Source organism: Camelus bactrianus, chromosome 10 (genome assembly GCF_048773025.1).
Source record: "Camelus bactrianus isolate YW-2024 breed Bactrian camel chromosome 10, ASM4877302v1, whole genome shotgun sequence".
Classification (NCBI taxonomy): domain Eukaryota; kingdom Metazoa; phylum Chordata; class Mammalia; order Artiodactyla; family Camelidae; genus Camelus; species Camelus bactrianus.
The window spans coordinates 8122940-8138230 of NC_133548.1; the positions used below are offsets into that span (position 1 = coordinate 8122940).

The 15291-nt window shown below is 48.3% G+C and overlaps 1 protein-coding gene across 6 annotated transcripts; it reads left to right on the forward strand.

Annotated features, from left to right (window-relative positions):
* The first annotated feature begins 68 nt into the window (after positions 1-68).
* Positions 69-12873, forward strand: LOC105070611 (galectin-12). 6 transcript variants are annotated; one of them, XM_010957038.3, is made up of 11 exons: positions 69-222; positions 889-1094; positions 2797-2885; positions 3017-3230; positions 3986-4105; positions 4693-4731; positions 5345-5371; positions 5601-5689; positions 7396-7501; positions 7815-7965; positions 8417-8556. In XM_010957038.3, exons 1-10 carry the CDS (start codon positions 198-200, stop codon positions 7962-7964), a joined length of 1065 nt encoding a protein of 354 aa, XP_010955340.2. In that variant the 5' UTR covers positions 69-197; the 3' UTR covers position 7965; positions 8417-8556. The 6 variants fall into 6 exon arrangements, 5 of the variants coding, with proteins under 5 accessions (XP_010955340.2, XP_010955339.2, XP_045374053.2 ...); XR_006725549.2 differs by lacking the exon at positions 8417-8556 and having other exon boundaries at positions 7396-7567; positions 7815-7952; XM_010957037.3 differs by lacking the exon at positions 7396-7501 and having other exon boundaries at positions 71-222; positions 8417-12873.
* Positions 12874-15291: the final 2418 nt, after the last annotated feature.

Here is a 15291-nt window from a genome sequence, read left to right on the forward strand (position 1 = left end):
TCAGGATAAAGTTGACAGGGTGTGCTGCTTTTTAAAGGGAAAGCGTTACTGGAATTCGAACTAGAACTGGAATGACTCTAGTCCAAAGGATCATAGAGGAGCTTGAAATAGAAACAACACAGACATCTACACCCACCCTCAGATACAGACCTCCCTTCAAGACACTGTGACCCCGTGGTCACCCTTTCTATATACAGATGATCAAAGGGAGTCCCAGAGAAGGTAAGTGACTTGTCTCAGGGCACACAGCACATTAGAGCAGACGCTGAGCAGGACCCCAGGTCTTCAGTGCACCTGCGTGCTCCCCACTGCCTACCTGTGTGCTCCCCACGGCCTTTTCTAACCCTAAGAGGGTCTCCTGTCTCCCTGCCCTTTCCCACCTCCCCCAACCCACTTTCCTATGACTCCAGATGGGCGCTCGCATTTCCAGCCAGTGCTGAAATGGAGTCCCAGAGGTCTATACAACTTGCCAAAGGGACAAGAGTGGGGAAAAGGGCAGGGAAATGAGGGAGAAACTAAAACCTTTTGTGCAGAGGGGAGGCCACTCATTGGCGTCCAGGAAGCTGGAGGCGGGGCTTCTCCCGCGACCCACCCACGTGTTCTACCAGCCCTGCCTCTGACCCCAGGTGGGCTCAGACCACAGCCCTGGGAACCACAAACCCTTGCTGGCCCCAAAGGAGACAGACTCTGGCTTGTCTTGGCAACAGGCTGTATGCTTCATACCCTGAGGCACTGGTTAGTTAGTTGGTTAGTTCCTGCAAGCTTTGCACCCCTCAACACAGATTTCTGCTCACACGAGTCCAATCAGTGGGGCTGGAGCTGGGATGAGGCACTGGGGGTGACAGCTGCCCTCCCAGACCTGCTCCAAGTGTCATTTGGACCCTCCAGGTGCAGGTGAGACAAACAGCTGGGAGAGCTGCCCAAGACACTTAGGGTCCTGGCAGAGAAAGGGAAGTCAGTCCAGTGGGCACAGGGTTCCTGGAATCGGGATCTGCAACCCAAGTTGGAGGTGCCCCACCCCCACCATGTCACCGGGAGAATCTCTGGACCCGCTGCCGGACACCCTCATTCTGCAGCCGCCAGTCTTCCACCCGGTAAGGAGCTGCTCGGATCTGGACCCTCCTGGGTCTCAGGGCTCCTCCCTTCCTCCTTCCAGCTGGGCCCAGACTCCCAGGTTGGGGGGTGGAGAGGCCCTCAGTTGTGAGCCCTGCTTCCCCAGCACCCGCGCATGGGCTCTGGAAGACCCTCCTGAGCTTATCAAAGTGGCTGACCAGCTCATTCTCACTTCAGTGTCAGTTATTGTTGGGCTCACGGGGGTCCTTGCATTTTAAAAGTAATAGAGCCTGGAGACACAGTGTAGTGCCCTCCTGCATGATGGGTGGCCAGGAGGACCTGGGGGAGTGTGTAGTAGGGTAGGAGGGGGACACTGATTACCTAGGAAGGGCAGTCGTATCTCCAGCCTGGAAGGGAGCCAGGTCAAAACCTCCAAGTCAGAGGTGGGGCTGGGGTCTCCTCGATTCCTTCTGTTTCCTCCTTCAGCTCCTGCAGGTTCCTTCGGCTCCTGCAGGTGCCCTGCAGGTTTCCTGAAGCCTAGCAGTGCTTTACAGAAGGCTGAACTCCCAGCAGACTCCCCCCTCCCACTGATGAGCACTAATTACCACTTTCTCTTTACTTGGTCCTCTCCTCCCAGGAGAACTCCAACAACTCACTTAATTACAGGCCAGGCCGGGAGCCCGGGAAGTGGGAGGGACTGACATGCTGAGCCTGGTTAAGCTGTGGGCGCTCTGACAGCCCGGGGTCTCCTGCACCCCGTTTGGCAAGCTGTGAGCCCCCGCCTGGAGGGCAGCGCTGCTGGGTCTCAGCTCTTTCTAGGCGTTTTGGGCTTCTGAAGGCTGCTGGGAGCTGGAGAACACCGCATGAGGGCCAGCCTTGTGATACTGCCCAACATGTACTGGCTGCTTGTTCACGTTTATTCTGCAAACACCTCTTCAGAGCCCACGCTGTCCAGGCCAGGCACTGAGCCTAGAGAAGGGAAAGACAGGGCTTCAGCTGTGGGGGGCTCGTGCCTCCCGGCATGAAGAGCCAGCCATACGTCACCCGGTAAGCCGGCCAGCCAAGGACCAAACTAGCCGTGCCTGCAGCGAGCATGCTGAGGGAAGGAATGATTCAGGCACCAAAATGGATGATGCCTGGAGAAGGTGTCAGAGCCCGGAAAGTCAAGTCAGATTTCACAGACTAGAGGGCGAGCAGCAGAAACAGTCCCTGAAAAGGGAGGGAGTTGTATTTTAGGAACACCAGGGGAAAGCTGAGCTGGGAAGGTAGGCTGGGGACATTGTCAGGTATCTCGCCGACATCTATATGAGGGTCTGCATTCAGGCCCCAACCAGTCCAACTTTCTGCCTCCCAGTTCCCAGACTCTGGCCAATAAGAAGTCCTCAGCAAGCCTCAATGCCAGGCTTCTGAAGGCCAGGGAGGCAGCCCGAGGACAGCAAGCCTCACTAGGGATACCACTGTGCCCTAGGAGCTGGGGAGAGGGTCTGGGCTGGTGCGCCAGGGGGCAGGGGAGCTGAATCCGGCTTCCGCAGTGCCATGTGGCTTTCTGTGTGAAGGTCCAGGAGAGGGGAGTAGATGGAAGAGAATATTTCGGAGAAAGCTAATTTTTCCCCATCGGGACACTTTCTGTCTGGGGTGGGAGAGTTCACTTTTCTTGTTCCTCTTCCTTCCTCACCTCCCTGACATAGGGGTCCCCAGGTCCTTTCTCCAATCCTATATGGACGGGTTTTTCCCCTTCTTCAGGTGGTTCCTTACGTCACGACAATCTTTGGCGGCCTGCGAGCAGGCAAGATGGTCACGCTGCAGGGAGCGGTCCCTCTAGGTGCACGCAGGTAAGGGGAGGGCCCCACGGCGGTGCTGGAGCTCAGCCCTGGAGGCAATGAGCCGGGGGTTCCTCTCTGCCTTCGGGGTCCCTGGGGGTCCCTGACTGGAAGGGCCCTTTGAGAGCCTCACCTCCTCCCAGGTTCCAGGTGGACTTCCAGTGCGGCTGCAGCCTGCACCCCCGGCCAGATATCGCCATCCACTTCAACCCCCGCTTCCACACCACCAAGCCCCACGTCATCTGCAACACCCTTCATGGTGGGCAGTGGCAAGCCGAGGCCCGGTGGCCCCGCCTGGCCCTGCAGAGAGGAGCCAGCTTCCTCATCCTCTTTCTCTTTGGAAATGAGGAGATGAAGGTGACTGGAAGGGATGGGCATCAGAGGGTCTAGAACTTGCGTCCTTCTGCCTCCCTTCCTGCAGCTGAGTTCCCCATGTCACTGTGTTGAGGGGTACTGGGAGGGGGGCGGAGTCAAGTACACAGAGAACCAAGCTGCTACCACACCCTGTTCCCAGCTGCCCTGGGTCCACATGGCCCTGTACACAGGGGGCATTCAGCAGGCTCTATGGTGCTGGCCCTGGAGAGGGCGCCGCTGAGACAGCCACAGGGAGCATCTGGAAAGCGCCTGCAATACTAGCTGCTCTACGCCCTTAAACATCAGCTTAATGAATCCTCACAACCCACGAGGAGGGTCCTTTCATTCTCCCCATCTCACAGCTCAGAGGGCGGGGACAGCGCGAGAGAATCTGACCTCAGTGTTCTTTTTATCACTGATGTAAACTCCTGCCAGAAGGATCTTGAGGCTTCTCCAGGGAATAGGGAGCTGGAAGAAGCCAGCAGTGGAGGGAGGGGCCTGTGGACAGGGGTCCCCTCTCCCCACCTGTGGCTGGGGACTCTGCTGCTGGGACTGCTGGCAGGTCAGCTGCCAGGCGGAATGGGGCCTGCGTGGGGAAGTGCTGTGTCGGGGGCAGGGGTGGGCAGAGACGGTGCCACCATGTGCCGGCTCTGCGGCCTTGGGGGAAATTCCAGTAAGAGTGCTCGTGGTGCCTGGCACGTTGGCGTGAACTCAGGAACATCAGCAGCTGCCAGGCCAGCCTCCATCTGTCTCTCCAGGTGAGTGTGAACGGACGACACTTTCTCCACTACGGATACCGGCTCCCGCTGTCTCGGGTGGACACCCTGGGCATATATGGTGACATCTTGGTGACGGCTGTTGGGTTTCTGAACATCAATGTAAGTTCCCTGGAGGTTGACGCCTGGATGGCAGAGGCCTCTGACTTCCCCTGATGCCTGGCTAGGCCTGGGACACCCTCCCACTCCAGACGAGCCTTGTCAACGCAATTATAACCAAGGTGGAGGGGCTTTATAGAGGTGGTGGACACGAGGCGGGGTGAGGTGACCACAGAAAGCAGAGCTAAGAGCCTTGGGCAGCAGTCTATACTGGGCGTGGGGTGTGGTCCACATGGAGGAGCCATGGCCAGGAGGCAAATGACTTAGAGGCTTGGAGCGGTGGGACCCAAACCTAGCAGTGGCTGTATGATTCCCGGCTGAGGGGCTTTATTCAAAAGGCAGATTTCCGGGATCTGCCACCAGAGATTCGGATTCAGGAAGTCTGAGGTGGGGCCCAGGAATCAGCATGTTCAAAACGCCGGGTTTCAGAAGCCCTGACGGGGCCTCCGGGGAGATGCGGCGCTCTCAAGGCCAGAGCTCGGCCTCTGCCTGCTTCCCAGGCACAGCAGGGCAGGCGGGAGCCAAATAAATGGCTCCGGGGCTTGCGGTGGTGCTGAGTCCGGCTCGTTGCTTTTTCTCTTTCCCAACAGCCATTTGTGGAGGGCGGGAGCGAGTATCCGGTTGGACACGTGAGTCTGTCGGGAGCTTGGCTGGCGCTCGCGGTCCCAACCACACTGGCTGCCCCGCTGGCTCTCCCTCCTCCCGGGGCCTGACCTGCCCCTCGCTGGCCACTGCTCACGCGGCCCAAGGCCCAGCTGCCACCCACCTCAGTGCGCGGTTGCCATGGATACAACCGGCCCCGCCCCAGTCCCTGGGACCCGGGATTTGCCCCTCCCAGCGCCGGGGCGGTTCGGGAAGACGGATGCGGTGCGCTGGCTGCCCAGAAACGCCGGGGCCCCAGTATTCCCATCAGAAGCCTCGTCTCAGCTGGAGCTCTCAGTTCTCAGCAACCCTGCGAGGCTGCGGGGTTGGCCTGCGGGGCAGAAGGGGAGATGAGGCCCAGGCCCTTGCCCAGAGCCACAGGGTGTGAATGACAGACCCTCCGCCCCGTTCTCCCCCGTTATTTCAGAGCTGGTGTCCCTCTAAATTCAAAAGGACCCCTCTGGGGCTCCACTTACCTGCATTATCGCTCAGAGAGGCAAACCCCAAGTATTCCCATTTGTTAAGAATAAAATCCAGAGGTTCCTTTTCATGGAGCAAACAGCACGTGGCCTCCATGACCCCTCTTTCTTTCCTTGACAGCCTTTCCTGCTGGAGAGCCCCAGGCTGGTGAGTGACCTCCCTCCTCGTTCTGGTGGGGGTACAGTCCCTCACCTGCTCCATCAGAGGTGGAAGGGCACCCCCAACTGGTGGGAAATGCCCTCAACATCAGGGTTTCCTTCCTGCTCCAGGGGTCCCTGGCCCCTGAGGGCAGCCCACATAGCGGTTCCTGAGCGCGGGAGCCCTCGCCACGCCCCTCTGTGAGTCCTCGTCTCCGTTATCTCCTGTGTTCCCTCAGGAGGTGCCCTGCTCACGTGCCCTTCCCCGGGGCCTCTGGCCTGGACAGGTCATCATAGTGCGGGGGCTGGTCTTGCCAGAGCCGAAGGAGTAAGTGTCAGAGGGAGGGGTATAAGCATCTTTGGTCTCTTTAACCTTCAGCACGAGCTTTATAAGCATCACCTCTTTAATCTCCAGCACCACTACTTCATCCCCACCTGACAGATGAGAAGTAAATTGCCCAGGGTCGCACAGCTTGTGAAAGTCTGGTCCGATTGGTACAGGGTTCAGGCCGCCTTCGTGGCCCCAGCAGCCCCAAATCTGGGAGTATCTTCCCTGCCTGTACATCTTTTCAGGCCAACCAGCCTCTCCCCGCAGGTCCCAGCGGGAGCCTCGGGAAAAGCCCTGTAAAGGCACAGGCTGAGATCCAGGGAGAGGATGCGACCTCCCACAGTGACACAGTGCCCTGGTTTAGGAAACAGAGCCAGGCAGCCCCGAAGAGGAAGCCCTGTGCTGCAAAGTGAAAACTTGGAGGGACGCAATAACCAAGTGGATGCTGCCTAACCTCTCCGACAGAGGGCGCTCCCGCCCCATTTCCCAAACCTGTGGGCTCCAAGTCAAGTGTCTTTTTCTTTCTCTTCTTTCCTTCCTCCCCTCCATCCTTCCTTCTTCCTGGAATTGCATTGGACTTCATGACTTTTCTGAGCCAGATTTCCTGGGTTTGACTTCTGCTGAGGACACTTACTACTTGTGCAACTTCACAGCAGTTCCTTTTCCTTTCTGTGCTTCAGTTTCCTTGCGTGTGTACAAAGAGGTAAAAATAGTGCCGCCTTCAGGGACGGTATAAATGCGTAGGACTGTGCCCCGCACATAGCATGTGCTCCACAGCTGTGATGGTGCCACAATCCTTGTGGTGGAGGGGCAGGGGAGTAAGAAAAACACCTCGTGTTCTCCTTGCCTGATCCCCTTCCGTTTGTTTTTGTTTTTGAAGTCACTGGCCTCACTCCACCCTTACCCTGCATGATCTTGATCAGATCTGTGAATTCTGAGCAGACATGGAGGCTGTGGAAAGCATGGGCCTCCAAAGTCAGGCAGGACTGGCTGGATTTCTGGTTTTGCCTCTTATAGACTGTAGTCTTGAACAAGTCACTACACCTCTCTGAGTCCGGAGTCCTGAGTTTCCCTATTTGGTGGGGGGAGAGGGGAGATAATCCCAACCCTACGGGGGAAAAAAAAAAGTTCCCAGTAATAGAACCCCCACTCCTCCCAAAATTTGGAGACAGGAGACCAGGTTCAGATCTTTGCTCAGGGTCACATGGCTATGATTAGTGATGCAGCAAGTGATTTTACTGCTCTCTCTCAAGGGCCACGAACTGACATGTCCTCAGGGGCCAGGCAGTTCACAGAAAGAGTGAGGCACCAGGCTGGGAAAGCTGGTGTAGTGGAAAGAGTATTTCCATAGACTCACTCATGCCAGATCTTCTGATTATTTTAAAAGAGAAGCTGGAAACCATCTCTTATAAACGTTCTCACTTTTGAAAATGGTATTACTTTAAAGTTGAAGAATACTGCAGATCAGCCAGAACATTTCTACAGGCCCAGTCGGCCCTGGGCCACCAACATCCAGGCTGAGCGCAGTGCCTGGCGCTGAGCCGCCGGCAGTGAATGCCGCCTCTGTACTTCCTGCTGTCTCTGAAAGCAACTGGCTTGAATTGGCCGGGGTGGGGGGCTGGGGGGGGGTGGAGAGAGTTTGGAGGGTGCCAGGTTCATTTGCATTAAAAGTTTGTCCTTCTCTGTCTACCTCCCCCCTCCCCAAGCGCTGAGTCTGGATGTGGCTGCAGCTTCAAAGGGCTGAAACAAGAGCAGCACCGCGCACTGGAGGGAACCCGTACCCAGTGGAGGGCGGTGCTGGACGGGGCTGAGGTGGGGGGCCACTGAGGCCTCCAAGAGTTTTCAGGCCAGTGGGAAGACAAAGCCTGATCTGAGGAGGCAGGTGGGGAAGGGGGTCCCCCAGCTAGTGGGTGGCAACGTGGCAGTTTAATCCCAGGTGCACCTAAGATGCAAGCAGGTGGTTCCTCTGTGAGCTGTTTCCCGAGGCCAGAATCTGGCCAACCTTCCAGCCACTCTCCTGCCTCCATCCCTCCCCTGAGGGCCAGCAGCCACAGCCTGGAAGAGCCAGGGAGCCAGGGACTGGGGGTTAGGAAGGCTGAGCCCCTTCTCCCGCCCCTTCCCGCAGTTTCACGCTCAGCCTGCGGGACGAGGCTGCCCATGTTCCTGTGATGCTAAGGGCTTCCTTCGCAGACAGAACTCTGGCCTGGGTCTCGCGCTGGGGCCAGAAGAAGCTGATCTTGGCCCCCTTTGTCTTCTACCCGCAGCGATTCTTTGAGGTGGGTCTTGGAGAGGCCTGGTCCCTTTGGGGTGGAGCACAGAGCTGCATTTGCATCCTGGAGACTGGCGGCATGTCCTGTGGGCCGGGAAGCCAGAGCCCCTAGGGGAGGGAAGGTCTATGCCAGGGCTCCACCCTCCACGCTGGTGCCGGGGTCCCGTGCCCAGAAGCCCTGAGGAGATGCTGGCATCGGCATTACTGAAAAGCCCCGCTAGTGACTCCAAAGTGCAGCTGGGGTTGAGACCACACCTCCAGGGGAATCAAGTCCTATTACAGATGGTGAAACTGAGGCCAGGCCTGGTGACAAGCTGGGCCCCTTGTCCTGTTCTCTTCCACCCCTGGGTGCCTCATGGATCCAGTCTCTGATGGGAGGGGGGGGCTGGCTGGCTGGGGCATCAGGCCGGCAAAGGAGGGTCTGGAAGCCAGCAGCACCTCCCGCCCTCCTTTCCCAGGTGCTGCTCCTGTGCCAGGAGGGAGGGCTGAAGCTGGCGCTCAATGGGCAGGGCCTGGGGGCCACCAGCCTGGGCCAGCAGGCCCTGGAGCGGCTGCGGGAGCTGCGCATCAGTGGCAGCGTCCAGCTCTACTGTGTCCACTACTGAGGAGGGATCCAGAGGGCTGGCCAGAGAAGAGGAAGGCCCTCCTACACCCAGGATGGCCCTGCTCTCCTCCTCTCATTACAACATCCACCTGTCACCTGGTGTCAGGCCTGGCTCCCTACTGGAGCCACCAGCCTGAGTCTGCCGGGGCTTTGGACTGTACAGCAGAGGGTAGGCACAAGAGTGTGAGGGTTCAGAAATTCTGCAGCTCCCTCCACCAGGAGGCTGAGATCTGGTTCTGCCTTCCTTCAGGGCCTAGACAAGGAAGCAGGCTTTGTACTCTAACGAAGATATCCCCAAAAAACAGTGGCTAAAAATGTAGAAATTTATTTCCTTCCCATCTAACAGTTCTGGAGAAAATAGTCCGGGTCAGTAGGGCGTCTCTGCTCCATGGACCTTAGGGGTCATGCTAGTCATCATCCCACCATCCCCGGGGCGTCAGCATCACCTGCATGCCAGAAGCTCTAGGTTTCAACCACTGAGAAGACAGATAGAGAATATGGACAAGGTCCACCTGACAAGGTACGCCCCAGGCCTGGGCTTGGCATACAGTGTTACGCTCGCGTCTCAGGGGCCAGCACGCAGATACCCAGCCCCACTATCTGCAAGGGAGGCTGGAAGTGTTCTCCGGCCGGAAGGCCACGTGAGCAGCCGCAGTTATGCTACTGGGCTTCCCGGTACGTTTGGTTTTACTTACACCATCTTATTTTGTGCCATCTATTTACCATTGCTATTTTTTCCTTATAATTTCAGCTTTCTTGCTTGCTGTTGGATTGATGAAGTCTTCTTTATCACCTCCTCTGCCTTTTTTTCTTACATTGACTTGGAAGTTATGAATTCCATTTTACACTTCCAGTGGTTATCCTTGATCTTTATTTTATTTTCTTATTAACACAATATAATTGACTTTTGGGGGTGGGTAACATTCTGAGTTTTAATATGTATGATGATTTGTGTGACCACTTCCACCATCAGGATATATAACAACTCCATCATCCCCCAAAATTCCCCTGAGTCACTCCTGTGTACTCACACCTCCTCCACTCCTTCCCCTAACCCCCGGCAACCCACTCATCTCTTCATTACCATATTTTGTCTTTTTGAGAATGCCATATAAATAGAATCATATGGGGCATGACCTTTTGAAACTAGTTTATTTGAACCAGTATTATCCTTTTAAGATTCATCTAAGTTGCTGTGTGTATCACCGACCCACTCCTGTTTATTACTCAGTAGTATTCCATTGTACCACCATTTGCTTATCTGTTGACCCACAGAAGAACATTTCAGTGGTTTTCAGTTTTTGATAATTATGAAAAGAGCTGCTAAAAACATTTGTTTGCAAGCCTTTGTATGAACATGACTTTTCATTTCTTTAGGGTTAATTCCTACTAGTGGAATTGATGGGTCATATGGTAAATGTATGTTTTAACTTTATAAGAAACGGCCAAGCTATTTTCCAGAGTTGTTTCGGAATATCTTTGGGAATTTGGCATTCCCACCAGGAATGTATCAGATTTCCAGTTGTCCTGTCTTCTCATCGGTACTTGTTATTGTCAGTGTTTTTATGTTAGCCATCCTCATTGGCGTGTAGAGGTATCCCATTGTGGCTTTGATTTGTGTTTCCCTTATGGCTACCGATGTTGAGCATGTTTTCATGTGCTAATTTCCATCTGTGTATTCTCTGTGGTGTAATGCCTGTTCAGATCTTTTCTCCATTTTTAAATTGAGTTGCTTGCTTTCTTATCATTGACTTTTAAGAGTTCTTTATATAGGCTGGAGAAACGTCCTTTGTCTACAATAGCCAAGAGATGGAAACAACCTAAATGTCCATCACCAGAGGACTGGATAAAGAAGCTGTGATATATTTATACAATGGAATACCACTCAACCATAAAAAAGAGTATAATAATGCCATTTGCAGCAACATGGATGGATCTGGAGATCATCATTCTAAGTGAAGTAAACCAGAAAGAGAAAGAAAAATACCATATAATATCACTTATAGTGGGAATCTAAAAAGGAAAAAGAAGACACTAATGAACTTATCTACAAATCATAAACAGACTCACAGACATAGTAAACAATCTTATGGTTACTCGGGGGAGAGTGGGTGGGAAGGTATAAATTGGGAGTTTGAGATTTGCATATATTAACTGCTAAATATAAAATAGATAAAAACAAATTTCTTGTGTATAGCACAGGGAACTATATTCAATATCTTGTAGTAACCTATAATGAAAAAGAATATGAAAACAAATATACGGATGTGTATGTATGACTGAAACATTATGTTGTACACCAGAAATTGGCACATTGTAACTGACTATACTTCCATTAAAAAAAAAAAAAACTAAGACATCTATATCCAATGCTAAAAAAAAAAATCAGTTGGCCATATTTGGGCAAGCTTATTTTTGGACTCTATTCTGTTCCATTAGTCCGTCTCTTTGCCAATACCACACTGTCTTGACTACTGTATCTTTATAGTAAATCTTGATATTGGGTAATATAATTTCTCCAACCTTATTCTTCTTTTTCAAAATTATTTTGGCTCTTACTGTTCTTTTGCCTTTTTGTATAAATTTTAGAATCAGCTTGTCCATACATGCAAGATATCCTGCCGGGATTTTGATTGGAATTGCATTAAATTTATAGAACAACTTGGGAAGAACTGGCCTCTTTATTATGTTGAATCTTTCAATCCATTAGCATAATATGTCTTACCACTTATTTAGGTCTTTGATTTATTTCATCAGCATCTTGTAGTTTTCAGCATACACATCCTGTACCTGAGTTGTTAGATTTATAGCTAAGCATTTAATTTTTAGGGTTATTGTCAATGGTATTTTTTAAACTTCAGTTTGCAATTATTTATTACAATTATATAGAAACATAATTGATTTATCTGTGATGACTTTGTATCCTGGTACCTTGTGAAACTCAGTATTTCTAGAAGTGTTTTGTCTATTCCATAGAATCTTTTACATAAAACAATTGTTTACATGTTGTCTATGGAAAGGGACAATTTTACTTCTTCCTTTCCAATCTATAAGGCTTTTTTAAAAACTTTTCTTGCCTTATTATGCTGGCTAAGAATTCTAGTGCAATGTTGAATGGGAGGAGTGAGAGTAAACTTCTTTGTCTTTTTCCCAATATTAGGGAGGAAGCCTTATGATAGTAACTGTAGATTTTTTGTAGATGCCCCTTATAAAGTTGAGGACACGCCATTCTATTTTTAGTCTACTGAGAGTTTTTTTTTATTATTATTACCATTATTATGAATTTATTACAAATTATTATGAAAAGATGTTGAATTTTGTCAACGGCTTTTTCTGCATGAAATGATATAACCATGTGTTTTTTATTCTTTAGCCTATAAATATGGTGTATTACATAATTGGTAATCAAATATGGAACCAAACTTGCTTCCCTATGATAAGCTCTACTTGGCCATGATGTATTATTCATTTTGAGAGTACAAGCACACCTCGTTTTGTTGCACTTCACTTTATTGTACACCCCAGATATTGCACTTTTTACAGATTGAAGTTTCATGGCAATCCTACTTTGAGCAAGTCTATTGGTGCCATTTTTCGAATAGCATAATTTCTTTTTTTTTTTTTTTTGCATTTTAAGTAAACTTTTTATTTGAGATCATTGCAGATTCATGTGCAGTTACAGGAGATAATACTGAGAGATCCTATGTACTCTTTACCCAGTTTCCCCCAATGGTAACATCTTACAAAACTATAATACAATATCACAACCGGGATGCTGACATTCATCCAGTTCTGTCAAGAGACAGAACATTTCCATAGCCACAAGGACCCCTCATGTGGCCCTTTTGTAGCTAAATCCACCTCCCTTCCATGAGAACCCCTTCATTAACCCCTGCCAACCACTGTGTTTTCCATTTGCATAATTTTGTCATTTCCAAATGTCATATAAATGAAATTATACAGTATGTAACATTTGAGGATTGGCTTTTTTTCACTCAGAATAATCTCCTAGCGATTCATCCAGGTTGTTGCATGTATCAATAGTTTGTCCTTTTTTAATTGTTGAGTGGTGTTCCACGGTATGGTTATACCAGTGTTTGTTCATCTATTTACCTGTAGAAGGACATCTGAGTTACTTCCAGTTTGGGGTTTTTATAAATGAAGCTGCTATAAACATTTATGTACAGGTTTTTATGCAAACACAAGTTCTCATTTCTCTGGATAAATTCCCCAAAGTGTAATTGCTGGGTCATGTGGTACTCCCAGCAATTGAGAAACACTTTGTAGAATAAAATTATATTTCAAAATGGATGGATCTAAAGGTTGTCTCTGGAATTGTTCTTCTACTTACTAGAGGTAAGGTTTTGTTTCTCTTGGGCTCTTCTCAAGGTCCAATAGCAAAATTTCTAAACTAAGGTATATACATTATTTTTTAGACATACTGCTATTGTATACTTAATAGACTACAATATAGTATAAAACAGAACTTTTATATGCACTGGAAAACCAAAAGATTCACGTGACTCTCTTTATTGTGATATTCACTTTATTTTGGTCTAGAACCAAACCTGCAATATCTCTGAAGTATGTGTGTAGCTGGATTTGATTTGCTAAAATATTTTTGAGGATTTTAACATGTGTGTTCATGAAGGATAATGGTCTCTAATTTTGCTTTCTTGTGCTATCAGTCATTGTCTTGTTTTGTTATCAGGATAATGCTATCCCCTCCTCTGTTTTCTGGAAGTTTGTGATGATTGGGGATATTTCTTTAAATCTTTTTTTTTTTTTAGCGTTTTCCAAGGACACCATCTAGACCTGGATATTTCCATTTGGAAGATTTTTAATTAAAATTTAATTCCTTTGGTAAGACATAGAAACAGACTGTGTATCTATTTCATCCTGGGTGAGTTTTGGTAGTTTGTGTTTTTCATGAATTTGGTGCATTTAATCTTAGTCATCAAATGTGTATGTATATATATATATATATATATATATATATATATATATATATATATATATATATAGAGTGCATAGTATTATTTTCTCATCATTTTAATGTCTGAATGGTCTTTACAGAAAGCCCTTCTCTCATTTCTGACACTGGTAATTTGCACCTTTTTCCTTTTTTCTTTGTCAGGTTCACTAGACTTTTATCTATTTTATTGATCATTTTTTTAAAACAGCTTTGACCTTGTTGATTTTCTCTATTGTTTTCTGTTTCAATTTTTATAGATTTCTGCTCTTACCTTTATTATTTCCTTCTTTCTGCTTGCTTTGGTTTATTTTGCTCTTTTTTTTTTTTTCCTAATTTCTTCACTTGGAAAAAGAATATTGACTTTAGACTCTTTTTCTTTTCTAATAAAAGTGTGGAAAACAATAAATTTCTTCTCAGCACTTCAGCTCTAGCCCACAAATCTTGATGTTTTATATTTTCATTTTTGTTCATTTAAAAATATTTATTAATATCCACTGAGCCTTCCTCTTTGACCCATGGTTTATTGGGAAGTGTGTTATTTAATTCCACGTGTTATGGATCATTTTGCCATCTTTCTGTTAGTGAGTTGTAGTTTAACTCTATTATGGTCAGAGAATATACTTTGTATGATTTCAATTATTTAAAAATTTTAAGATTTTCTCATGATCCAGAATATAAGCTTTAGTGAATGTTCTATGGACACTTGAAAAGAATGTGTATTCTGATGTTGAGTTGAATCTTCAGTAAGTGTCGGTTAGATCGTGTTTGTTGATGGTGTTGGTTCAGTTTTTCTATATTCTTGCTGATTTTCATCCTACAAGTTCTGTCAATTATTCACAGAGGAATATTAAACTGTTATTGTATGTTTGTCTGTTTCTCCTTTCAGTTCTGTCTGATTTTGTTTCATTTACTTTGAAGCCTTTTTGGGTGTATATAATTTTGGATTGTTATGTTGTGCAGAAAAAAGTTTACCATACTAGACCCGAGACATCTATTCTTAGGAAGGCCTGCTTGCAAGGCTGGCTCTTGGCTAGTGTCTGGGAATTTGACTAGCAAATAATTCCCTGTACTAATATTAAACATTCCCTAAATATTAAGAGTAGCTCATGTGCACAAACCATTTGTATTGTTTTTTAATGTAGTTTATGCTAAATACCTCCTTTCCTTCTGGGAGTCTAGAATTTTGGTACATGCTAGGCAGAGGATGCCCATATGACTCACTCTTGATTTAAAAAGCCTGAACTTTTAGGCTCAAAAGAAGTTTCCTGGTAGACAACACTCCACATGTATTGTCACAAGTCATCAGTGGAGGCATTAAGCACTTGTGTGAATCCACTGGAGAGGGCCCTGGGAAGTTTGCCCTTGGTTTTTTCTGGGCATCACCCCATGTGCCTTTTCCCTTTGCTGATTTCACTTTGTATCCATTGCTGTAATGTCCTAGCTGTGAGTATGACTGTATGATAAGTCCTGTGAGTCCTACTAGTGAATCACTGAACCTGGGGGTCATCTTGGGGATCCCCAACACACATGTCTTCTTCTTGATGAATTGACTCTTTAACATTTTGTAAAGTCCCTTGTTATCTCTTTACTGTGAGTCCACTTTGTCTGATATTAATATAGCCACTCCAGCTTTCTTTCATTCATATTTGTGTGTTGTATCTTTTTTCATCCTTTTACTTTTAACCTATCTGTCTCATTCTATTTGAACTGAGTTTTGTGTACGTAGTATATAGTTTGGTTATGGTTTTAGTGAT